Source organism: Notolabrus celidotus, chromosome 22 (genome assembly GCF_009762535.1).
Source record: "Notolabrus celidotus isolate fNotCel1 chromosome 22, fNotCel1.pri, whole genome shotgun sequence".
Lineage (NCBI taxonomy): Eukaryota > Metazoa > Chordata > Actinopteri > Labriformes > Labridae > Notolabrus > Notolabrus celidotus.
The window spans coordinates 16,832,982-16,858,015 of record NC_048293.1 but is presented as its reverse complement, the minus strand read 5'-3'; the positions used below and the strand labels follow the sequence as shown (position 1 = coordinate 16,858,015).

Genomic DNA, 25,034 nt, shown 5'->3' with positions numbered 1-25,034 from the left:
AAACATGTTCAAACTACTTCCTCCTCTCTCACAAAAGTACCCCTAGCACTTTCTTTATATATTTTGTCTAATTCAACTGTCGAAATGTCCAGTCCTTCAGTTCATCACTAGACAGGCTTACTTTCTCCAATAATCTGACCTCTTTCGTAATCAATTGAGAATATGTTTGCAGGCTTCAGGTCTCTGCTGTGGTTTTTTTTTAAATTGAACATTTGTAAATAATACAATGACAAACACCAAAGACATGTGCTTAAAAGAGACTAGGAGAAGAAATAAAACAAAAACATGAATGGGACATTCAGTGGATAGCAAAAGTCTAAACACCCCTGTTAAAATGCCAGGAGTCCAAAATAAATCATGTCAGAACTTTTTCCACCTTTAATGTGACCTATAACATGAACAATTCAATTGAAAAGAAATTGAAATATTTTAGGGGGAAGAATAAAAAATAAAATTCTAAAATAATGTGGTTGCATTAGTGTATACACCTTTTAACTAATACTTGTTTGAAGCACCTTTTGATCACTCGGTTTTTTTTGTAGGAGTCTATTAGCATGGCACATCTTGACATGGCAACATTTGCCCATTCTTCTTTACTAAAATTCTTTATTGGGATTAATCTTAGTCACATTAAATTATGACAGATGACTACTATTTGCCATGAGTTTGAGTTTGATTGTTTATAAGGGTTAGGATTAGGGTTAGGATTAAGGTTAGGATTAGGGTTAGGATTAGGGTTACGATTAGGGTTAGGGTTTAGGGTTAAGTTTAGGATTACGGTTAGGGTTAGGGTTAGGGTTAGGGTTAGGGTTTAGGGTTAAGGTTAGGATTACGGTAAGGGTTAGGGTTAGGGTTACGATTAGGGTTAGGGTTAGGGTTAGGGTAACGATTAGGGTTAGGGTTAAGGGTTAGGGTTAGGGTTAGGGTTACGATTAGGGTTAGGGTTAGGGTTGCGATTAGGGTTAGGGTTTAGGGTTAAGGTTAGGATTACGGTTAGGGTTAGGGTTAGGGTTACGATTAGGGTTAGGGTTAGGATTAGGGTTAGGGTTGCGATTAGGGTTAGGGTTTAGGGTTAAGGTTAGGATTACGGTTAGGGTTAGGGTTAGGGTTACGATTAGGGTTAGGGTTAGGATTAGGGTTAGGGTTGCGATTAGGGTTAGGGTTTAGGGTTAAGGTTAGGATTACGGTTAGGGTTAGGGTTAGGGTTACGATTAGGGTTAGGGTTAGGATTAGGATTAGGGTTAGGGTTGCGATTAGGGTTAGGGTTTAGGGTTAAGGTTAGGATTACGGTTAGGGTTAGGGTTAGGGTTACGATTAGGGTTAGGGTTAGGATTAGGGTTAGGGTTAGGGTTGCGATTAGGGTTAGGGTTTAGGGTTAAGGTTAGGGTAACGATTAGGGTTAGGGTTAGGATAAGGGTTTCGGGTTAGGGTTAGGGTTACAATTAGGGTTAGGGTTAGGATAAGGGTTAGGGTTAGGGTTAGAATTAGGGTTAGGGTTAGGGTTAGGGTTACAATTAGGGTTAGGATTAGGGTTAGGATTAGGGTTACAATTAGGGTTAGGGTTTAGGGTTAGGGTTAGGATTACAATTAGGGTTAGGGTTTAGGGTTAGGGTTACAATTAGGGTTAGGGTTAGGGTTAGGATTACAATTAGGGTTAGGGTTTAGGGTTAGGATTAGGGTTTAGGGTTAGGGTTAGGATTAGGGTTAGGGTTAGGATTAGGGTTAGGGTTACGATAAGGATTAGGGTTTAGGGTTAGGATTAGGGTTAGGGTTAGAATTAGGGTTAGGGTTTAGGGTTAGGGTTAGGGTTAGGGTTACGATTAGGGTTAGGGTTAGGATTAGGGTTAGGGTAACGATTAGGGTTAGGGTTAGGATTAGGGTTGGGGTTAGGGTTACAATTAGGGTTAGGGTTACGATTAGGATTAGGGTTTAGGGTTAGGATTAGGGTTTAAGGGTTAGGATTAGGGTTAGGTTTAGGATTAGGGTTAGGATTAGGGTTAGGGTTAGGGTTACGATTAGGGTTACAATTAGGGTTAGGGTTCCGATTAGGGTTAGGGTTTAGGGTTAAGGTTAGGGTTACCAATAGGGTTAGGGTTACGATTAGGGTTAGGGTTAGGGTTTAGGGTTAGGGTTAGGATTAGGATTAGGGTTACGATTAGGGTTAGGGTTTAGGGTTAGGGTTACGACTAGGGTTAGGGTTACGATTAGGGTTAGGGTTTAGGGTTAGGGTTAGGATTAGGGTTAGGGTTACGATTAGGGTTAGGGTTTAGGGTTAGGATTAGGGTTAGGGTTAGGGTTAGGGTTAGGGTTAGGGTTGCGATTAGGGTTAGGGTTAGGGTTAGGGTTAGGATTAGGGTTAGGTTTAGGATTAGGGTTAGGATTAGGGTTAGGGTTAGGGTTAGGGTTAGGGTTGGGATTAGGGTTAGGGTTAGGGTTAGGGTTAGGGTTAGGTTTAGGATTAGGGTTAGGGTTAGGGTTAGGATTAGGGTTAGGGTTAGGGTTAGGGTTTAGGGTGAGGGTTAGGATTAGGGTTAGGGTTAGGGTTAGGGTTAGGATTAGGGTTAGGGTTAGGATTAGGGTTAGGGTTACGATTAGGGTTAGGGTTAGGGTTAGAGTTTAGGGTTAGGATTAGGATTAGGGTTAGGGTTAGGGTTAGGGTTAGGATTAGGATTAGGGTTAGGGTTAGGATTAGGGTTAGGATTAGGGTTAGGGTTAGGGTTAGGGTTAGGGTTAGGGTTAGGATTAGGGTTAGGGTTAGGATTAGGGTTAGGGTTAGGGTTAGGATTAGGGTTAGGGTTAGGGTTAGGATTAGGGTTAGGGTTACGATTAGGGTTAGGGTTAGGGTTAGGGTTTAGGGTTAGGATTAGGATTAGGGTTAGGGTTAGGGTTAGGGTTAGGGTTAGGATTAGGGTTAGGGTTAGGGTTACGATTAGGGTTAGGGTTAGGGTTAGGATTAGGGTTAGGGTTAGGGTTAGGGTTAGGATTTGGGTTAGGGTTAGGGTTAGGGTTACGATTAGGGTTAGGGTTAGGGTTAGGATTAGGGTTAGGGTTAGGATTAGGGTTAGGGTTAGGATTAGGGTTAGGGTTAGGGTTAGGGTTACGATTAGGGTTAGGGTTAGGGTTAGGATTAGGGTTAGGGTTAGGATTAGGGTTAGGGTTAGGATTAGGGTTAGGGTTAGGGTTACGATTAGGGTTAGGGTTAGGGTTAGGATTAGGGTTAGGGTTAGGGTTAGGATTAGGGTTAGGGTTAGGGTTAGGATTAGGGTTAGGGTTAGGGTTTAGGGTTAGGATTAGGATTAGGATTAGGATTAGGGTTAGGGTTACGATTAGGGTTAGGGTTTAGGGTTAGGATTAGGGTTAGGGTTAGGATTGATGTTAGGGTTAGGGTTACGATTAGGGTTAGGGTTTAGGGTTAGGGTTACAATTAGTGTTAGCAAACTCCAAACTCAAACAAACAGAACCAGAACCAAACCAGAACCGAAACAGAACCGAAACAGAACCGAAACAGAACCGAAACAGTATCGAACTTAACCAAACCAGAACCGAACCAAACCAGAACCGAACCAGAACCGAACTCAAGCAAACAGAACCAGAACCAAACCAGAACCAAACCAGAACCAAAACAGAACCGAACCAGAACCGAACAAGAACCGAACCAGAACCGAACCGAACCATACCAGAACCGAACCAAACCAGAACCGAACCAAACCAGAACCGAACCAAACCAGAACCGAACCAAACCAGAACCGAACCAAACCAGAACCGAACCAGAACCGAACCAAACCAGAACCGAACCAGAACCAAACTCAAGCAAACAGAACCAGAACCAAAACAGAACCGAAACAGAACCGAAACAGAACCGAACCAGAACCGAACCAGAACCGAACCAGAACCGAACAAGAACCGAACAAGAACCGAACCAGAACCGAACCGAACCATACCAGAACCGAACCAAACCAGAACCGAACCAAACCAGAACCGAACCAAACCAGAACCGAACCAGAACCGAACCAAAACAAAACAAACCGGACCAAACCAGAACCGAACCAAACCAGAACCGAAACAGAACCGAACCAGAACAGAACCAGAACTGAACAGAACCAGAACAGAACCAGAACAGAACCAGAACAGAACCAGAACCGAACCTAACTACAACCAGAATCGAATCAGAACCAAACCAGAACCAAACTCAAGCAAACAGAACCAGAACCAAACTGGAACCAAACTCAAGCAGGGTTATAATTAGGGTTGGGGTTAGAGTTAGGGTTATGATTAGGTTTAGGATTAGGGTTAGGGTTAGGGTTAGTGTTAGGGTTAGGGTTAAGGTTAAGGTTAACATCATGATTAGGGTTAGGGTTAGGATTAGGATTAGGAACCAGAAACAAATTTAAGCAAACAGAACCAGAACCAAACTCAAGCAAACCGAACCAGAACCGAACCAGAGCCGAACCAGAATCAAACCAAACTCAAGCAAACAGAACCAGAACCAACTCAAGCGAACAGAACCAGAACCAAACTCAAGCAAACAGAACCAGAACCAACTCAAGAGAACAGAACCAGAACCAAACTCATGCAAACAGAACCAGAACCAAACACAGGCAAACACAACCAGAACCACCTCAAGCAAACAGAACCAGAACCAACTCAAGTAATCAGAAACAAGAACCAAACTGGAGCAAACATTATTAATGTCCTCAGCGCAGGTTGGGATTTAGAAAAATCAGCTTGGATGGGCTGATCCGATTTCTCCTCTCAGTGAGTATTTGCCCGGTCTTTGAGAAGAACCCTAACCCTCTCAGAAGGAACAGATGTAGCCATGATACACAGCCTCCCCTCCATCACCTGTATCCTATTTCCTCACATGTGATTGTCCGCATGGCCGCCATGCTGACCAATCAAAACAAAGTTCTGCTGTGAGCAGAGCTGGGGCTGAGCACTGTGAGAGCTAAGCAGCGAAAGGAAAAAACTGGGAGCCGGCTCTCTCTCGATGCGAGCCGGCTCTACTGATTCACTATAAAGCATCGGCTCTCAGAGCCGCAGCTTTTGATCATGACACATCACTAATGTGCTTAATCTGTGTTACAATTATGAGGGGGTCCTTGGACAATTTTCTCACATGTAAGGGGTCCCTGGCTCCAAAAAGTTTGAGAACCCCTGGTTTAAAGTATAGTTTTAGTTCTTGTAAATAAACAGGGAAGCGCTCTGCTGTTGATGCTGCCAAAGAGCGCCTCTCTGACGTCACTTCCCTAGCGCGCGGGATCATTGCTAACAGCAGCTAACTAACAACCAGAAACTCTCACAGATCTCACAGATAGTCAACATACTCCAGAGCAGATCTCTGCTGTCTGCCTCAGCTTTGATCATTCATCTGTATATTACATGTCGCGTCACTGACACCCTCTCTGCTGCTGTTTGTTTTTGGTTTAGTGAAGAAAGCTGTTCTGTTGTTGACATGTCGGGCTCGGTGAGTGTTGTGTCACCAGCTGCAGGACTTCAGTAACAGACTACCTTCACTTTTCTCTGGCGGTTTTTCTCTGGTATGCATTCAAAGTGTCCTCTCAGGCTGACTCGGCGTTGAGCCGGACTTCTGGCTTCAGTGTTCAGGTCACCATGAAGCTGCAGTGTGATGTGGAGGTGGTGAGTCGGATGCTCGCCACGTTTGGGATGAAAAATCGAGGGAAAGGGACGAGGGCTGTGATCTCCATCGGGAAGCATTTGGACAAGACGAGTCAACGCAGCAACATTTACATGATGATCTGCACAGCTAAGGACAGAACAGGCTCTAAATATAAGGTCAGTGATTGTTGTTGTTACACCACCTGTCTAATGTACTGTACACACTACTGTGCCATGCCTGAGTTCATGATGCACCTCATAGTGTATGGCCTCTGATGTTGTTTTCCTGATAATACTAAGTGCTTGATTCATTTGATTGCTATTGTTTTGATGTAGTCCAAAGCATTTATTCCATCAAACATAATTTTAACAGCCAGATAAAGTCTGATAACACTGGACTGACATAAAACATAATACTCATTAAATACAGATACAGACAGAGGGGGTGAAAAGCAGTGGTGGACAGTAACAGAGTAAATTTACTTAAGTACATTTTTTGAGTATCTGTACTTTACTTGAGTATTATTTTTTTTGGGGGGGGGGGACTTATTACTTTTACTCCACTATATTCAGAAGACATATTTAACTTTTTACTCCACTACATTTCTATCAGTGCTCTAGTTACTCACTACTTTAGCTTTGAAGTCAGCTCATGAATTTCCTTCTCTTTTCTGAAATCTGATCCCTAAGACAGTACAATGTGTTTGTGTAGTTCTGTTTGTCTCAGTGGTTTAGTCACACCTGTATATCATGAGTCTCCATGGTTGAACGTGGAGCGAACACACAGCAGATTTCACTCAGATCAGGCAGTTCATTTAGAGGTGGTAATGATGGCTATAATTCTCCACCTGAGCACCCATAGCCATATCTTCAGCCCATGTTTGAGGTTTTTGAAATGAAGAATGATACGTATCGTTTGAAATGTTCTCCTGTTTCCCACTCTGCTCAAACATACAAACATTCACAGTCCAACCTGAGAAAGCGTGTTGAGCTACGTAACATTTGTTTCATTCCAGATGAACATTTCAAACTAAGTTGTCTGTGCTTGGAGTAACTTAGTTTCTATTTTTATTCCATGGTATAGTTTTTAGAGATTTCAAGTAATTGTTTCTTAATAAACATAATGTAACAGAATGTACTCCATTTTTGAAAATACAGCATTTTGAGATTTCTTAAAAAGTACCTTGAATACTTTCACTTGTATTGGAGTAATATTTGACATGGAGTATCTATACTTTGACTTAAGTAATGAAGCTGGGTACTTTGTCCACCACTGGTTAAAAGTAAAGATAATAGTTGCTATTCATTCAGTACCAACAACATGCAGTTGCACGAGTCAGGCCTCCAAGAGATTAAGTGACTTACATGACCGTGGGGTCATCTGAGCTTTCATAACTGTCTCTAACATGGTGGGCTGTACTCATGAACATTAAAGCTACAGTAAGGGACTCTAAGTTTGAATAGACTTTTTTCTTTTACTAAAATAATGTCATATGTATCACTCATTTTGAACCTTGGCCATGAAAAATGAATGTCAATCAGTCTTGTTTGCTTTTACAGCCCACATGGAGTCATAAAATTGAGTTAGAGCTTTAACATCACTTTTATTGAGTTAGCATAAATCAGTGTTCTCCTCCTGTCTAACGACGGTGTCCTATGTCTGTCGTATTAGCATTAAAGTATTGTTTGGCTCCTTTAACTTTAGGGTAAATAAGTAAATGAATTCCCCATACATATCATCTATGCAGCAAAATTATGTATGTCATTTCTAAAATAGCTTTTCTGAATCATAAGTTTATCTGAGCTCTTACAGAAGTTTAAGAACTTTCTTTAACTGTATTTCTGTATTTCTGTTGTCTCAATCCTTTGAGTCATTTATAAAATCAGACTCTTTAATAATTCATTGTTGCCTTTCCTTTAAAGACCTTGATTGGTAACCCTAGAAGTGTTGTTTTCAGTGTTCTCAGATGTTCCCTCCTGGTACTCCTCATACACCTGACTTTAAAGGTCATAGCTCTGTTAACATGTTAACCCACATGGACACATTCAAATGTTTTCAGTCCTCCTGTCCACACTTGCAGAGCGAGTGATTCACTGGTTGCTTTCATGATGATGATGATGATGATGATGCAGTCTCTCCCACAGTGCATTGTGAAATGTATTTTTCCATCCCTGACACTCTGCCAACTTTCTCTTGCAGCTCAAAGACAACATAGAGAAGTTCTTCACTTGGTTTGTGGAGGAAGGCAAAGCCACCGTGCGATTAAAGGAACCTGCTGTTGACATCTGTTTGAGCAAGGTATGACGGTTGACATGGCGTCAATGCAGTCTGGTGTTTATACCCAGTAACTGGTCTTTGCCCACAACACGATGCGCAGTTTTATGATGAAGCAACTTCAGTCTTATTTCCTCAAAAGATCTGTCACGCGAGAGAGTGAAGCTTTCCACTCGCTCATTTATCAACCGGACAGACGAATGCTGTTGTTTTGACTGCCTGGACAGACAGCACTGCGCCAGCCTCATTGTTTCCAGCTGCTTTAAAGCCCTTCTGGCTGTTGTGAGGCAGCGGTGACCCTTCACCTAGATTCTAACATAGTTCAACCTGTTTCATTGATAGAAGAGTTTTTACACACCCACAAACAGACTCACAACGTATTGGATAGATAAACAAGGAAGTCAGGAGCAATGTCAAACAAATTTAAGTCAACTCACTGACTCACATCTATAAAAACAACACCAGAAACTCTGATCTGAAACATGAAGGGAGTGTCTTAGTTATGAGAGACTGTTTTAAGACTGCATTAGATTGTGCAGGTCTTCACAATACTGCATTAAATCCTCACATTACATGATGTTTTTATTCCCAGCAGCAAAAAGTGAGAGAAAGTGTGTCAAGATATTCCAGGCCGGTGAATGTAGGTTGGATATTTTAAGCAGTGAACTTGCTCACCATCACCTGAGAGTAGGCTGCTTTACTGATGTTGCTGTCACCCATGTTATCACTCATCCACATGTCCCTTTATTGATTCATTGATCCGCAGGCTGATTCAAACAGCTTAAAGAACTTCCTCTCCGCCGCCCGCTTGGCCGACAGAGGAAGCGACACGAGCAGCCTCCCGCTCTCCACCCTCACTCCTGTCCGCGCCCGAGACGTCGAGCAGCCCAAGAAGAAGCTCACCATCGTCTCCAAGAAGGACTACCCGCTCACCTCCAACTTCCCGTACTCCCTGGAGCAGCTGCAGGTCTCTTACTGCAAACTGTCACGGGTGGATATGCGGATGCTCTCGCTGAAAGGTACAACATAGTTTGATGTCAGAGATGTTTCTTCAGATACAGATATCAATTCCATCACATAGACCTGATCAAAGGCCATGCTTAGTATTCCTGTGATAATAGTGTCATGAGAAATGTAGATCCGATTGCTGAAAAAACACTGGCTGCAAACATTTAGCTAGCTTTGAGTAACACAACTTCCTATGATAGCACAGATTCACTGTAGAGAGGTTGATATTAGGTTGGCTAATTAAAGTATCAGTGGATTGTATATATAAATGTCCCTTCCTTCATGTTGACAAATACATAATCCTGATGAGTGCATGATGGGAGTAGTACTATCAAGGGTTTTTGGAGCTTTGGGGAAAATCAGGATATTTGAACTTTGGCGTCTCTGTTCTGACTAGGGGTTAACGATTAAAGATTTTGGTGGTGCTATTATTGTGAGAGAAGTAATCACGGTTTCATGATTATCCCGATTATAATGCCTTTAATTTACCAACCGGTTTTGAGGGTCCTTCCTCAGAACATTTAGAGTGACAAACACGTTATTTGTGTTCTGGAGTATTCGTATGTACCAGTTTGTCATGAAACAGTTTCAGGTAAAAATGAAAACAGTGTTCTTCTTGAAAACACCACATGACTCTGACGGGATCTGGGGCGGTACAGAAATGGGCGGAGGATGCTGCCTCATACTTTTAAATGACAGAGAAACGCTGCACAGGTGTCACTAATTTTTCGTTTACAAGTTGGGCCGAACACAATGTACCGGCCCTTTTTTGACAGAGACATTAGAAAAACTCGGTGTAGCGGAGCCTTCACGATTAGATTAACCGTGACACTTTCAAGCGTGGTTAATAGTGAAACCGGTTAATGTCGACATCCCTAGTTCAGACTCTTATTTTCTTTAATGTCTTTCCTTGTCCCACATCTCCATGGAAGGACAATATCAGGTGGAGTATTCCCTTTAACCCTTTGTTTTCCTTTGGTTTTCTCTCTGCAGCTCTCCGTAAGCTCGACCTCAGCAACAACCACATCAAGAAACTCCCCGCCACCATCGGCGACCTGGGCTGCCTCTCCGAGCTCGTACTCCACAACAACCACCTGGAGGCCTTCAGCGAGGCCCTCTGCCTGTCCACTCTGCAGCGCACCCTCCAGCTCCTGGACCTCAGCCAGAACCGCCTCCGGTCCCTCCCTGCACAGTTCTGCCAGCTGAGAGAGCTAGTGAACCTCAAACTGGATGACAATGAACTCGTTTGTTTGCCGTTCCACATTGGAAGACTCTCGAGGTTGAGGTTCCTGTCAGCAGCTCACAACCAGCTGGCCGTGCTGCCGGCTGACTTCCGTAAATTGAGTTTGGAGAACCTGGACCTGTTTGGGAATCCGTTCGTACAGCCGAACCCTCTGGACCACACCATGAAACTCACATTCCCTGTTTCACTTCAGGAGCTGGCTTCTAGAGCTGTCGGCAACCTCAGGTAAGAATTTATGGAACAACCAAACCAGAGCAGTTTTATTAGTGTTGTACAAGACGAGACTATTAGAATGTAAACATATTATTTACTAGTATCAGAGGGATAATCTCTTTTGGCCAAAATCTAAGTCTCAAAATTAGTATCCAACTGAAAACGATGGTAACAGATCTTTATCAAAAGTATAAATATGTTCAATAATGTACTTTTTCTATACAGTGTATTAAAAACTACAATCATTGTTTACTTTGTATTTAAAAGAAAAATACCCAGGATGAAAAGAAGAGATCTATAATTAGATTTTTAACCAAAGGCAGTCACAAGCAAAGGACGGGGTGTGATTGAAGTGACTGAGTGACAGAGAGGGAGCAATAAAACTCACATCATACACATGTTTTCACTGTGGTATTAAAAGAGTTATCAAATGCATCGTTTTTCATATCACGCATTCTTATATCTTACTCCAGTTGTATTTTTCTCAAACAGGATACCATACGGGCCTCACCTCATCCCCGCCCATTTGTGCCGGGACCTCGAAGTAGCCAAGACCTGCGACTGCAGCCGCGTCTGCATCAGCTTCTACATCAAGACGGCGGTCAGCATGAACCTTCACCAGGTCTCTCACACGGTGGTCCTCGTGGATGACATGGGGGGCACGGACGCTCCGGTGCAGCAGCACTTCTGCTCCCTTTCCTGTTACTCTCAGTTTTTAGACAACTCTCTTCAGAGAGGAATCAGATGAAAAGAAAAATAATGCACACTAAACTCTGGAGACTCTGGTTGTAGACTTTGGCATTAGATTGCAAGTGGTGCAAGTTTTCTGGTAGTTAAATGACAGATTATTAACTCTTCAAAGGTCTATTGTTATGTGGTTCAACCACATATTTGAAATAGGTGATGACAAATCCTTTATAACTGCTCCAGCTAGATCTGTACGGCACTGACATCCTGTTAATGACAGTGGGCTGCAGCACTGATGCAAACTGACAGTTTACCTGAGCTGCTTTAAAATATCATTCACCATCTTCTCTGTCTTTCCAGTGTCTTTCCCTTGTGACCTTTTTCCTCTCGCCCAGGGAATAAAGAAATTCATTTTTACCCAAACACAGTGCCTCAGGGTCCAGGAGCATTGGCTAAAGGGAGTTGGTTGCTGCGCTAATGACCCACAATTTTATATACATGTATATGTGAAGAATTTAATAAAATAAAAGTATCAATTACATTGTCCGAAGTTGTTTATTCAGGAACATCAAAAAGATTCACTTGGTTTGTTGGAACATACATTTTTTCAGTCAAGTCGCTGACAGGAAAGTTTTGTCCTATGTCACACAATCCTCAGTCCAGCTCAAACATCAGGGTGTTTTCAAAAGTGAACCCAGCCGCTGTTGAATGATCGCTGATGACCTTCTCATTTCCATCCTTGTCGATTTCCCTCAATAACGCAGGCGTTGCTTTGCTGTTCCTGGGCTCTGGTTTTTGTAAGAATCCCTCTTTTGGCAGATCGTCTTCGTCTAATGTCTCAACCGAGCCTGTGGAGAGCTCCTCAGAGGAGAAGGAGATCGCTTGGCTTGCATCAACTTTGCTCGATTTATGAGGCTCATGTGTTGCAGGCATTGAAGTCACAGCAGCAGCAGCAGTCTGGGGGTCCTCACTGGAGCTGTGCTGTAATAATGCAGCATCTGTTTCCATCTAAAACAGTAAAATAAACTTTATTTAAACGGACACGTACCTTCAAAACAACTCCAAAGTACCTGACAGAATGTTTCTCACCTTTTTGTTCCTTTCTTGAGTCTCCTCTGTCGTTTCAGTTTCCTCTCTGATGTCTGGAGTCTTCAGATTTACTTCTTCCTTGTTGACTTTGCTCCTTGATTGTTCAGCAGAGACTAAAACAGGCTTGTTTTCTGTTTCAGGAGAAGCATCAACGCATTTGTTCACAGCTGCTCCGTCACATCCATCTTCACTCAGCGTCCTTCCTGGCTGTAGATTTTCCTCATCTTCACTTTTCTCAGCTTCCATAATCCTCTCCTCTCCTCTCTCTCCCTTAATGGCACTTTCCTCCTTTACTGTCTCCTCCTCATCATCATCACTTCTCTTGATCTCCCTCTCCTCCTCCACCTTGCTTTCCCTCTCCTGCAGCTCTTCATTGCTAACACTACTCTTCAGCAGCCCTAGAACAAAGTCAGAAGCTTCACGAGAAGGCAGAACCGGCAGTGTGACAGTCAGCTGTCCTCTCTGCTTGCTGAACTTGGCCTCTCCCTTGTCTTCATCCACAGGGTAGGCTAGAGGTAGATCCAGTCTGTAGGCGGGTTTCTTGGACTCCAGCAGCAGATTTGTTTCTGTTACCTCAAGGCTGGCGTCTGCGACTGCTTTCAGAAGTGGGACATCAATGGTAACCACTATCTCCTTGGGCCTTGGGCTTTGGGCAGAGTCTCTAGAACACCTGAAGTCCTGCAGGTCTATAACAGATCTGTATTTTACTGAGTAGTTTGGCTTTGTTGGTTCTTTGGTTTTCTGAGGCTGGATCTGGAAGACTTTAGCTCTCATAGTATCTTTGTTTTGTGATCCTGTTTGCTCAGATGTTTGTTTTTCAGCTGGGTACGGGAAAGCTAGAGGATCCAGCTTCTCTGAAACCTCTTTGATTTTATGCCCAGGTATTGGGTTTCTGATGACACACGTCTGCGGTGTACCCTTGTATTTTGTACTCATCTCCCTCACATTTTTTTTATCCAGAGTCACATTAAACATTTTCTGGATTCCCTCAATGGCTGTGCTTTCCACCATGTCCATGAATCTCCTGTCTTTTCTTGCTATATGGAGAGTGTCAGGGTGGAAAACCACATCATAGATCATGATCTTTTTCCCCTTTGTATCAGTGTCTTCCCTCCCTGGGTGCAGGCTGTGAGGCAGAGACCAGTTCTGTCCTCTGCGCCCCCCCTCTGACACCCCAGATTTACACTCAGGTTTGCTCACTTTGTCATTGCTGCAGATGTTAATGAAACACTTCTGCTTGCCGTTCACACTCGTCCTGATGGATCTGAATGGCTCTGGGTGGATGAACTCAATGGTGTTTCCTCTCTCCTGCTCCAGCAGTGAGATCTCCTCTTCATACCTTTTCTTATTCGCAGGGTCTGATAATTCTTCGGCGTAGTCTTGCAGCATTTCTCTGAATTTTTCATCTTTGAGAGCTTTTGTCATCCTGTCGATTTCATCCACTGTCATGTTTAGCTCTTTCAGTTTATCCCCAGACTCCATGATGATTCTAACGAGGGATCCGGATCACTTACAACTTTAAAGAAGTAAAGGTTCACAGATAATGTAAGTAATAAAGTAAAGTATCCTTAAAAATATTTATGAAAGTCCTCTGAAATATACCTGAATTTATTTTATGTCCACTTACTTGTAATTTAGCTCGTGTTCTGTCTCCCGTTTGCAGCAAACTGTCCTAGTTGTGCCCATGTAACCATAGTAACATCATAGTAACAGATGGGTGCAACCATGAAACGCTTCCCTAAGAATAGTTCCGCAAAACTTTCATCATTGAATTAACCATAAAAGAGTTAGCCACTCAAACGTACACATTCAATAAATACACATTTTTTATCAGTGTAAATTGTGAGGATTCTGTAAAGTGTGTGGCTTTATGCATAGTATTTTTTCAGCACACTTCACATCATGTCAGTTTAAAAGAAATCAAACAAGTTGCTTATTTTAACCAAGATAAATAATAATAATAATAATAATAATAATAATAATAATAATAATAATAATAATAATAATAATAATAATAATAATACTGTATCTATATAGCACTTTTCAATACAGGTAACAAAGTGCTTTACATTGGGCAAATAAAAACAAGAAGAGGTGCAAAGCGAAATGAAGTGATGAAAAAATTAAATTAAATAAAAGCTGAAATACAAACTTATAAAACAGACCCTTAAAATCAGAGCTAAAATTAAATAAAATCACACAAAAGTGTTAAAAAAAAAAGATTACTTGACTCAAATTCTCCTTTTAGCTAAGCCTGTGATTTTCCTGTCCAATAATGAAACATACCAGACAAAATCCAGCGTAGTTTGCTACATGTAGCAATCACAGAAGTCCAGAACATAACAACAAAAAATACCCCTAATTTCAGGTGGTTTCAGGTTTCATTTCATTCAGGGAATTTTTATGCACAGTTTTTTATGAACTTGATTATTTCATTCATAGTTACTTTTATATTACTTAATATATTAATATGTTAAGATGCCCAGTAACATTTAAGCAGGAACTATTTGACAAGTGTCAAAAATATTAATCAAGTTGATATTATCATGGCATGCTTTTTCCATCACTGATATTTGAACTCTTTATTGCCCATGTTGAACTTATTCATATCCTGAGATATAATTTCTACAAATTTACTTTAAGTGTAGAGTAAAGTAATATCAGATTTTTTTTTTTAATTCAACAATACAACACTTAAAATTAAATTCAGGCATTTATTTGTTCACTTTAAGAAGAACTGAGTAGGTTTGGGCCAGAACAATAACCCTTAATATGAATAATTGCATTCTTACAACCCTAAATAAGCTGCATTTTGATTTTGAAAAAAAAAAAAAAAGAATTACACTATGATCAAACATAATAAAAAATCTATTAAAATGACATTGTTATTTTTTAGTAACAAGGTTGTGAGTACTAGAGCTAATGGTGAAGTGCCTTGGTTCCACCACCAGGTGTCGCTTTAGACCGCCGCTCATAAAGCGCACGGCTAGTGAGTATGTCGGTCAGTAAGGCAAAGGGGCGGGTATACAGGGGAGGGAGGTGATTGGTCGCACCCCCAACAGTTCATATTTCTCCCAGTCTGATTGGAAGAAGTATGCTGTTACTAGGTATGGGACCACTGCTTATGAATGTGTGAGAGAGATTCAGAGGATGAAGGTAGTGAATACTCTTCATACAGCAGCATCTCTTTGTTGTTGTTGTTGTCGTGTAATTCATAAAATTCTCTCTTGAATCCTCTCAGTTGAATTAAAGTGTAATATTGGGAAATGTCATATTTTTATGGTTCTGTGTGGTAAATATTTTATAACATCATGTTTCAGATTGTATTTGTAACCACTCACCCAAAGAAAGGCACATTTTGCTAAATTATTCTAGCCAAATTAGGGTTCTTGGAATGAAGTCAGGGGTTTATTATGCAAGGATCACACAACCCAGCGACCTCTTTATTCCCACGTGACAAAGCTGAATGAGCTCAGATGATTCGTTCATGAACTCAAACGGCACTAGAAATCTGTTTTGTCTGTTCTAACTCATCAAGTACTCCTTGCTAATAAACAGAATCCAATGTCCTCAGATGATCTTACAAGAACAGCTTTTATAAAACCCCAAAAAAAAAAGGAAGAAAAAAAATCATCCAGCCTGCAGACCAAAAGAGGACAGTGTGGTGGGGGGGGGGGAGTCATCGTGTGACGCACACAGGATGTGGGCAGGAACCACTCACTGCATTTCTGCATGAGACAACCGGGAAAGATCGCTGAATCCACCAAGTCCCACTCCTTGACTGTATTTCCTGGATTAGACGTTGGAAGGGGTCAAAAAAGCACCTAAAACTTCTGATTTTAATATTTAGTTTATTACAAATAGGTATTAAATAATATGAAAAGTTAGACAGGGAAATACAATCATGGTATAATCATAGCACTGTTGATTAACATTCATATTTACATTGTTTTTCATATGAACTTTTCCCAAATCTGACCAATAAATGCATTTCATAGTCCAACCAAGGATACATTCACGACATACATATCTGTCGACCGAAAGTGATGTAGGAGAGGTGCAGAAGGTGAAATGTGTAAGACCAACTTCATACAAAGGCTTTGGCAAAAGTGTGCATACATATTAACAGTAATATCAAAGTAAACAAAAGAATCCTTTAGAGAAAAATACACGTACAAATAAGCAGTAGAGAGGAAAACAAAGAGTCCAGTGCATGTTTTTCTTTCATTCCCATGAGTAAAGTGGCAGCAGCCGAGTGCTTGGCTGCTCCTGGTGTCCCTGTGTTATCTCAGGAGTATTAAAGATGGCAGTGTGCATTGTCTACTGTGAGCCTGCAGGCACCAGCATGCTTAGTGTTGCTAGGCCAGGTTTGGAGGAAGGTAGTTTGCCAGCAGCCATTTTGTTCAGGCTCCGAACATCCGCCTGCCAGGAGGGAATTTTCTTCGTGGTCATGTGGCGCCGGGCGTGTTTGGTGAGGTGATCACTGCGCATGAACCGCCGGTCGCACACCGGACACACAAACTTCTTCTCGCCGGTGTGAGTTCGCCGGTGACGGGAGAGCTCGTCCGAGCGGGCGAACCTCTTATCGCAGCCGTCCCAGCTGCAGCTGAAAGGCTTCTCACCTATGGGAGAGAAAAACAGGAGAGTCAGTGTGTGAGTCACATTGCAGTCACTTCACACGACAGCATGTTGTGTCTGAGATATAACAATGAGCTCACTCTCTTCCCATCATGAATAACAAGGCTAAAAAAGGAATGCTTCACAAACAGGAAGCTACACTCATCATGGGTTGGAATTTTATACATCCTCATGTGTATCAACCAAACCCCCCCCCCCCGTAGAAATAGACCCTCACCTGTGTGTGTTCTTAAGTGAGCCTTGAGGTGTGAGCTCTTGAAGTAAGTCTTCCTGCAGCCAGGGAAGTTGCACACATAGTTCCTCCTGCGGGAAAAGTCCATCTTTGTTGCTGTAGTACCGCTGCTGGGACCTGCCGGCACGTAGACGGGGGCCGGGGCCAGAGGTAACAGCTTGGTGTTGCCCAGCGTCATGACAGTCTGCGAGCAGTGAGGGGCCTGAGAGACGGAGGATTGTGGGAGAACCAGCATCACGGTGCCCTGAGCGACCGCCGAGCCCACGATGAGGGACTGATGAACAGGGGAGGCATTGGCTGAGGTGGGCTGTGGGAGGATGGGTGTGGTGGTGGTTCGAATCCCTGTGGATGTCTGAACCGCACTGGGGATGAAAGCTGAAATGATACCTGATTGGCTGCTGACAGGGAACATTTGGCAGAAGATCTGAGGGCTGGTGACTGAAGGCGGGGTCAGGGTTGTGGGTGGAGCAGGCGAAGTGCGTGGGCTGTGTTGTGGTTGGGGTTTGAAAGGCGGAGTGGTGATGGAGACATTGTCCAAAGTGAATTTTAAGGGGCTGGTTTGCTGCTCTGTTTTTAAGACAGGGGTAAGAAGAGCAGCAGGAGATGGAGGTGTGTTGATCTCAGTCTTTGTGATGTGCTGCTGCTGCTGCAGTCGCTGCTGGCAGAGCGTCACAGCCGTTACTGTGTCTCTTGTTTTCTCTGGGTTGGGGGCCACTGGAATGCGGTGTTGGCAGGGGTTGCTGTCTGCCGTGTGGCGGATGACGCTGGTCGCCATCGCTCTGCAGGGCTGGGGTTGAGGGGGGAGAGAGGGAGTCTTCTCAGCAATGGGTGCCAGGACAGGTTGATGCAGCCCGGAGCCACCGTGTTGAGAGGCCATCGAGCTGGATGTTGAATGCTCCACAAAGCTGGGGCTGTGAGGCGGGGTCATGCACTGGAAAAAGAAAGTAAAGAAGAGAATTAAAACACTTTTCCTCTGCTTCTACAGGGTGAAGTGTTTGCTGAGATTAACATCACAGGTGGCAGGCAGACACACACAGGAATAATGATGACTCTCTGCAATAAACTGTGATTTTTATGACTCTGCAGGGAAGAGGTCACACCCTCTTGCTGTTTCAAGGCCTTTCTTGCTGCAACACCATCTCACCTGCCCTGGTCACATGTCATTCACTCTGGTCCTATTGTTATCTTTCACATCAGAATGATTCAATACAAACTTGGACCCTCTACTCATCAAACAACAGTTATCTTAAAGTTTCCCAGCTCCTCTAGCTCCAAATATTTTCACAAAGTGCACTCCATGTTGCAGGATTGACATACATATTGCTCAATGGTTTGACCCATACAGAAACATAATCAATCACTTACCAGAGAAGAAAGGGACACAAAGTCCTTTGGAGGCTCTGGCAGTTCTGGTGGTGAGAGGGAGTCGCAGGAATCAGAGGCCGGGGTGAGGGGTCGGGGCTTGCAGGGGTTTGGCCTGTTGCTGCTGATAATGTGACCCTGACCCCAAGAACTCATACACACCAGCGCTTCAGCTGCTTCCAGGTCTGTGTACTCCAGGCCAGATGTTACATTACAGACAGTCTGATCGCTGTCATGCCTCCTCCTCTTTACATAGGACCCGTAATGATCCATGTACTCAGTCTGAAAAGGAAAAATGAATGATCATCAGTCACAGGATGCGAGTGCTTCAGTGACTTGTGTTGTTCGCTGTATTCAATCAACTTATTTGACTCATATCTGATTGTGTCATTACGGCACACAAAGGAAGGTTTTTTTTTCCTGTTCACCAGAATAAGGGAGAAATGATCTATTTCCAGTTATCATCTGCTCTGTCACAGTTCCCGGGCTGAACTGCATGATGCTGCCAATAGGGGAGAGGGGGTGTTGGTGGTGACTACACCCCGGCCCAGCATGCACTGCCTTTGGCTGAGCGCCAGGACACCTCCCATTGCCAAATATAGACCAAACAGTGACGTGCTGCCCGAGATGAGCCATGTGAAATCCCCATAAAGCGGGTTTGCATCAGGAAGTAGGTTTGATGCGTTATAACTTCATAAAATATTTTCACAGTGAACACAGCACATTATTATAATACTCTCAACATTAACACAAACCACTTGAAGCTCCTAGCTGATTTTGACAGGCTGATGTTTAAATGACATTTTACAGAGTTATAAAATATAAAATGGTTATATCATCTTTTAAACACTGAGTAACAAGTAAAGTGACCAAATGAATACATTGTAATAAACACAGTTCTTATAGTTCGGTTTATTGCGGTTACTTTGGGTCATATTGGGTGAATAAAGTGACAGAAATAATTTATATATATTCTTAAATAAATGTTTAAACAAGCAGGAATTGTAACCTGAGTCATGAAATAAAATAGCACATAAAAACACTTGGTAAACAACTGAATCTTACTGTGATGTTAATAAAATGTGTGCTTTCAGTTTAGATGTAAGTTTAAATATTATCTTACCCCGTTTGAGTCCATGTCTGCAAATTTCCGCGTTGGCATTGAAGAATAAAATATCTTAATATCACTTTTTTGTTGTCAAAGGCAGTGTAGAACAAAGAGACGGCGGTTGCCAGTACTGCTGCCTATACCGGGGTAGGGTTTAGATGGTATTTTTTCTCTGACTGGCTCCCTTTTCTCTCAGCTGTGTGTGTAAAACATGGGGAGGAGAGAAAAAAGAAAAACAAAACTCACAACACGCACCGGCGGGTGGCAACACTCAGCCAATCACAAATGAGTGTGTGCGGAACGTCAGCCAATGGGAGGAGAGGGAGCGCGTGAACAGTGCATGCCCGCTGCACGGTTGGAGGAAATAGGGTGCGTGGCCGTTGGTGGGCGTGGCCGTGAGAGTCAGCAGTGTCAGGGTAAACCCGATGAACTGCCATCCGCTAAACTAGGCGAAAGGTCGGCCCAGTCTATGTTGCGTTCACTATATGTGGGAACGAACACAATAAAACGAGCTGTTGATTTCATGGGATCATTTATAAGAGAAAATGCTTTTATAAAAATAAACAGACACAAATAAGCATAACATTGCAATGATCCTGCGAGACTCAACTCAACTCAGCTTTATTTATAAAGCACCTTTCATATATAAAAACATGCAGCCCAAAGTGCTTCACTGAATAACAGAGAGACAGAAAACAACAGCAATGGTAAAATTATAAAAGCTATTAATATAAATAAAATACTTAAAAATATAATCAATACAGTAAAATTAATAAAATAAGTAACAGTGGAAAGAAAAGTTAAAAAAAGGTAGCGTTAACAAGACCAGATGAATACAAGAAATAAAAAGATACATAAATAATTAAATAAGATAACTTAATGTGAAAGCAATGATTAAAATAATAATACAAGTAATACAAATAATAATGCAGTCCAGGGCTAAAAATAAATTTAGCTCTGGACATTTAAACTCTTGTGAAAGGACAACACAGACATTATCTAAGCAGGCCCATCCAAACCAAAAGCTAAATGAGAAGTTGAGTAACAACTTTCATGCATGGATTTCCTTTTTAGAGATGTAGTGTCCAGCATTTTGAAAGAGAGACTATACTCTCATGGATATTTGTAATTTAGTAGTCTATGTCTGTTAGTCCTTTGGGTCAATTATTATTATTATTATTTTTATTGATCAGCAAGGACACAAACATGTGTATTCTATACCAGGCGTTCCCAAAGTGAGACAAAAATGGTGGGTCGTGAGACGTTTTCCAGAATGTTTTGTTTTTTTTAAGTTATCTAAAATAAGTACATTTTACCCATTATGGTAAAAAAAATATTGACAAAAATAGTATCTAACCTTGAAATAAAACCTTGAAGATAGAAAATGTAATGAGATTTCTGCCTTTCTTTTTGGCAGATGACTCCTAGGTTTAGGGTTAGTGAACAGTAATTTATCAAAAGCATCAGTAGCTGTAGGTTAATTCATAACGGCACATGAAACACAGTCACATGCTCATATAGGTAGGCTAATTTTCTGCAGACAAGCTAAATAAAGCTAAATTAAATCACTTTGAAGTAGAGTAGGGGTCGCGAGTCTTTGGCACCTGTATTTTGGGGGTCGCGCACTAAAAAGTTGGGGAACACCTTTTATATACAAGATTAGATTAGATTAGATTAGATTCAATTTCATTGGGCATGTCACAGATGCAAGCAATGAAATATAGATTGCATCTAACAAGAAGTGCTTTAGCAGTAAATTAAATAATACAAATAATACAGAATATACAGAATTATGAATGATGAATAAATACAATATAATATGTATCTACATGAGTGACTATTGACTATTGCTACATGTTTGTACAGGCTATGAACAGGCTATGACTATGGTTATGGTATACTTTATTAGACTATACAGTACAGTAGTGCAAAGTGATTATAGGAGATTAACAGGATTCTTTACATTATTTTAAGATAATACAAGTATGATGCCATTTAGAGATCAAATGGAAATGTACCTAATGATAAGTTTTTTAACACTGCTTACAAAAGACTGCAATAAAAGCTGCTCAATTTGTCAAACCCTACGAGCTTTTAGGTGGAATTTATATGGGTTTGCTCTGCTGCACATTTTGATTCTAAACCCAACTTTTTTTTTTATTTATTAGAAAAAAAGTCCAGCTCTATTTGAGGTCCAAATGCGTGTTTTCCATATGTAAGTCAAAAACTCACACTTAAATGAAATTATTAATTAACACATTTCTCTGTCTCCAATGCATTAAAGTTCATGTTGCTTAGACAGCTGTGGCTCAGTGGGTAGAGTCGGTCGTCGATCAATCGGTCAGTTGGCGGTTCGATCCCAGCTCCGGCAGCCACATACCGAAGTGTCCTTGAGCAAGACACTGAACCCTGAATTGCTCCCTCTGTTGTTCAGAGGTGTGTGAATGTGAACGAATGAAATTAGCTAATACTGATGGTCCCTCACTAGATAGCAGCCTCTACCATCAGTGAGTGAATGGGTATGAATGGGTGAATGTGACGAGTAGTGTAAAAGCGCTTTGAGTGGTCAGACAGACTAGAAAAGTGCTATATAAGTACAAGTCCATTTACCATTTACCATTTAAAGCCACCCTATTTGTTTTTTAGTTACTTTTGTCTTGTCAACAAGAAATGTAAAGAAAGTCATGTGAACTCTTTTTTTCCCACAATACTTGAATGCAGCACCAGAGCCAGCTGAAGCGCGGGTTTCTGTCTTGTTTTTGGGGATATTTTTGCTCTTTTTTTACTGAAAAAGCACAAGAAAGAAGTGTTTAATAGTCATCCCTTTAAGAATTAAGATCATCAAGCGACAAAGCTAGTGAAATGGTTTGTTTCCTGCATTAGATATTGAGCCGCTTGCTTGCCATTACCACTGTAATAAATTATCATTAGCCCCTTCATAAGCTGTTGTTTTAATATTTTTGTGGTTTTATAGTAAATTAGGTTACAGCCTAGAGAGAGAAAAGTTATTACACTCCATAAATAATACATAAGTTAGTCAACAATGTTTCTGGTGTTCCCCTCTTTGGTTATAACACTTGTTTTTTTTCTGTGGGTGTCGCCACTATTAGGAATTCTTTGGTTGAGTAAACTGCAGTGCTTTCTTTACATCCATATGGACTATATGATATTTTAATGTAATGGTTGCTACATGTGCAAACAAATATGGCCCTAAAACAAAGAAGCATTCAATTCTGCAGATGCCACGCACAGATAAACTATCATCCTCGGTGCAGAACAATCCTGGTTACAAATGTTCTCTTTAAACTTTATGTAAATGTTAATGTATGCAGCCCGTTTTTCTTTGGCACATTATTTGAGCATTTCTGTGAGATCATGCCTTCAAGTACAGTGCTGAGGGGTCAGAGCATTCAAACTGGTCTTGACCTACATATGCTGTTACATCACCAACTGTATCTGGAATAAGAAAAACTGAGTCAGAAATCCCAACAAAGTTGTGCAGGGGACAATATAAAAGAGCCCTTGTTAACAGTTTTCAGTATTGTAACCAAAGATGTTTGGAGAAACAAAAGTAGGCTCCCTTTTATGAGCATCTGGTGCAGCTAATGTAATATAGTGCCTCCCTTTTCATTATATAAGCAAAAGCCTCTGTAAACATGTCTGATAGTTTCACCTTTTGCCAAATAGGTAAACTGGTGTGTGGAGGTGGCCCACCAGCACACCTGCAGCAGAGGGGAGTGTAGCAGGTGTGTTGGCCCAGGCCTCGCAGCGCCATGCTTCACCCGAAAGCCGTGCCTCAGTGTGAGTCACATAAGCATGACCTCAGGGAGCAACGAGGGCATGAGCTGTGGCGGTGCAACTCAAGCACCAGCAGCTAGCGAGGAAGAGGGAGGAGTCTTAGGGACAACGAGTCAAAGGCAGGCATGACAGGCAGAAGTACAGCAGCCTGTTTGTGGTATAAGTGGGGCAGGCCGCTTCAACTTAGTTAGGGAATCTGGAGGAAAGGTTACGCAGGCCTTATCTGGGCCTCTGCATGCACACCTCCCCTGTCCGACCAACTCCCCCATCTCAGGCCCTCCTGGAGCGGACTCAAAAAGGGGGGAGTTACCCTAGCAGGGTTAAATATACCACCTAGAGGCTATATGTCATTGACAGCCCCTGACAGGCGGCCACAGGCCAAGTTATATAGACAAGAATGTGTCTTTCACAGGAATTATATCCATCCCAAATATTGTTATAAGACACAGACTGCCAGGTTTGACTGTAATCCACAAAATTTATGATAAGTTTTTTTTGTAAATTGATATTCATTTGAAATATTACTGATTGCTGAATGACGTAATAGAAGGTCAGATGCTGTTTATGTAATCACTTTGTCTGCACTTGTTTCATGAACAGCACACACAGTTTAAAGTTTTAAAGTTTCAACAAATTCAGAGATTTGCAAAAAGTGTACATGACATAAAAATAATGTCTTTACTAGTATGATCAACAAATTTAAACAAAAATGCATCATTCAGCAGCAAAGTAGCCAAACTTCATTAATGTGAATCTCCTTCAACATGTGCGTTTACAAATGAGTTTAAATTTTGCTTAAATGGACTACAGAGGCAAAAAGGATTTTATGTTTATGCCCCTGGCTCTTACTGAACTACTTTTTTCCCATATTCTCTTTCTCTCATAACTTTTCATAATTACGTGATCATATTGCAACAGCAGTAGCAAATATTATTGTTACACAATTACCGGGAATGCTACGTCAGCTCAGTTGAACTTGGGGAAAACAGTCCGTCAGAAGCTCCTCTGGCATCTGGGTTAAAGGACACAGCGAGTAATGATACCCCAGGCTGAGTGCAAAACCTCTGAAGAAGAATCCTGCATCCTTTCCTCTGCTCCTCTTTTTGTTTCCTTCGCTTAGAGCAGATCACATCAAAACCAGATATGGATAGAACCTTTTAAATTAAACTTTGCTTTGTTTGATTAATGTGACAGAGGGGCAAATGATCGGTCACTTTACTCATGTGGATCTGATGTTCATTCTCAGCATGTTGTGCCAAAAAAATATATAAACTCAAAGTCTAGTAGAAGTATGAAAAGTCAGTTTGTGCAAGAACTGTCACTGAATAATTGTATCTTTATTTATTCTGCATGAGTGCTGTTGGACCAAATGGGACTCAGAGAGTCGAGGTTAAATGAGTTCTGTATGTGAGTGGAGCACAGCTGTAGGCATTCATCTATAAATGTTGCATTATAGCCAAAAAATTGATCTTAATTCCATGTTTACTATATATCCTTCTTCATTTTATATTACAGGTATGATTGCACTCGTTATTTTTTTTTTTGTATAAGCACTGCTGAGGAAAAAAAAGAATGTTTACATTTTTAGATCCACAGTAGCCTATAAGTCAATTATGCCTCAAAAATAAAAGAAATGATTAAAACTTGCATGGCCTAGTGTTCTTGAATAATAATTGGATGTGAATCCTTTGTCAGGTGTTGACTGTAGTTTTGCATTGAGCCATTTATTGAATACAAAAGTAGACCTTTTGTATTCTTAAACAAA

At 41.6% G+C, this 25,034-nt stretch overlaps 3 protein-coding genes across 3 annotated transcripts; 1 reads left to right on the top strand and 2 right to left on the bottom strand.

Annotated features, from left to right (window-relative positions):
* Positions 1 to 5,201: 5,201 nt before the first annotated feature.
* Positions 5,202 to 11,583, top strand: lrr1 (leucine rich repeat protein 1). The gene is made up of 5 exons (XM_034674923.1): positions 5,202 to 5,793; positions 7,817 to 7,915; positions 8,658 to 8,910; positions 9,893 to 10,367; positions 10,848 to 11,583. The coding sequence occupies exons 1-5, from the start codon at positions 5,611 to 5,613 to the stop codon at positions 11,101 to 11,103; spliced, it is 1,266 nt and encodes a 421-aa protein (XP_034530814.1). The 5' UTR covers positions 5,202 to 5,610; the 3' UTR covers positions 11,104 to 11,583.
* On the bottom strand, positions 11,579 to 13,863 carry dnaaf2 (dynein axonemal assembly factor 2). Its single transcript, XM_034674922.1, has 3 exons — positions 13,759 to 13,863; positions 12,132 to 13,647; positions 11,579 to 12,050 (listed from the first exon to the last, which is right to left on the bottom strand). Exons 2-3 carry the CDS (start codon positions 13,611 to 13,613, stop codon positions 11,697 to 11,699), a joined length of 1,836 nt encoding a protein of 611 aa, XP_034530813.1. The 5' UTR covers positions 13,614 to 13,647; positions 13,759 to 13,863; the 3' UTR covers positions 11,579 to 11,696.
* A 2,099-nt stretch (positions 13,864 to 15,962) lies between these two features.
* klf11b (Kruppel-like factor 11b) lies at positions 15,963 to 19,712 on the bottom strand. The gene is made up of 4 exons (XM_034675911.1): positions 19,487 to 19,712; positions 18,367 to 18,645; positions 16,987 to 17,932; positions 15,963 to 16,753 (listed from the first exon to the last, which is right to left on the bottom strand). The coding sequence occupies exons 1-4, from the start codon at positions 19,523 to 19,525 to the stop codon at positions 16,452 to 16,454; spliced, it is 1,566 nt and encodes a 521-aa protein (XP_034531802.1). The 5' UTR covers positions 19,526 to 19,712; the 3' UTR covers positions 15,963 to 16,451.
* Positions 19,713 to 25,034: the final 5,322 nt, after the last annotated feature.

Bases quoted from the DNA above. Each gene is read 5' to 3' on its own strand.
- lrr1 (XM_034674923.1), top strand. From the start codon at position 5,611: ATGAAGCTGCAGTGTGATGTGGAGGTGGTGAGTCGGATGCTCGCCACG. The intron at 5,794-7,816 runs GTCAGTGATTGT...TTTCTCTTGCAG, and splicing joins GAACAGGCTCTAAATATAAG to CTCAAAGACAACATAGAGAA. The intron at 10,368-10,847 runs GTAAGAATTTAT...TTTCTCAAACAG, and splicing joins AGAGCTGTCGGCAACCTCAG to GATACCATACGGGCCTCACC.
- dnaaf2 (XM_034674922.1), bottom strand. From the start codon at position 13,613: ATGGAGTCTGGGGATAAACTGAAAGAGCTAAACATGACAGTGGATGAA. The intron at 12,051-12,131 runs GTGAGAAACATT...TTACTGTTTTAG, and splicing joins CTCAAGAAAGGAACAAAAAG to ATGGAAACAGATGCTGCATT.
- klf11b (XM_034675911.1), bottom strand. From the start codon at position 19,525: ATGCCAACGCGGAAATTTGCAGACATGGACTCAAACGGG. The intron at 18,646-19,486 runs GTAAGATAATAT...TTTCCTTTTCAG, and splicing joins CAGACATGGACTCAAACGGG to ACTGAGTACATGGATCATTA. The intron at 16,754-16,986 runs GTGAGGGTCTAT...TCTCTCCCATAG, and splicing joins TCACTTAAGAACACACACAG to GTGAGAAGCCTTTCAGCTGC.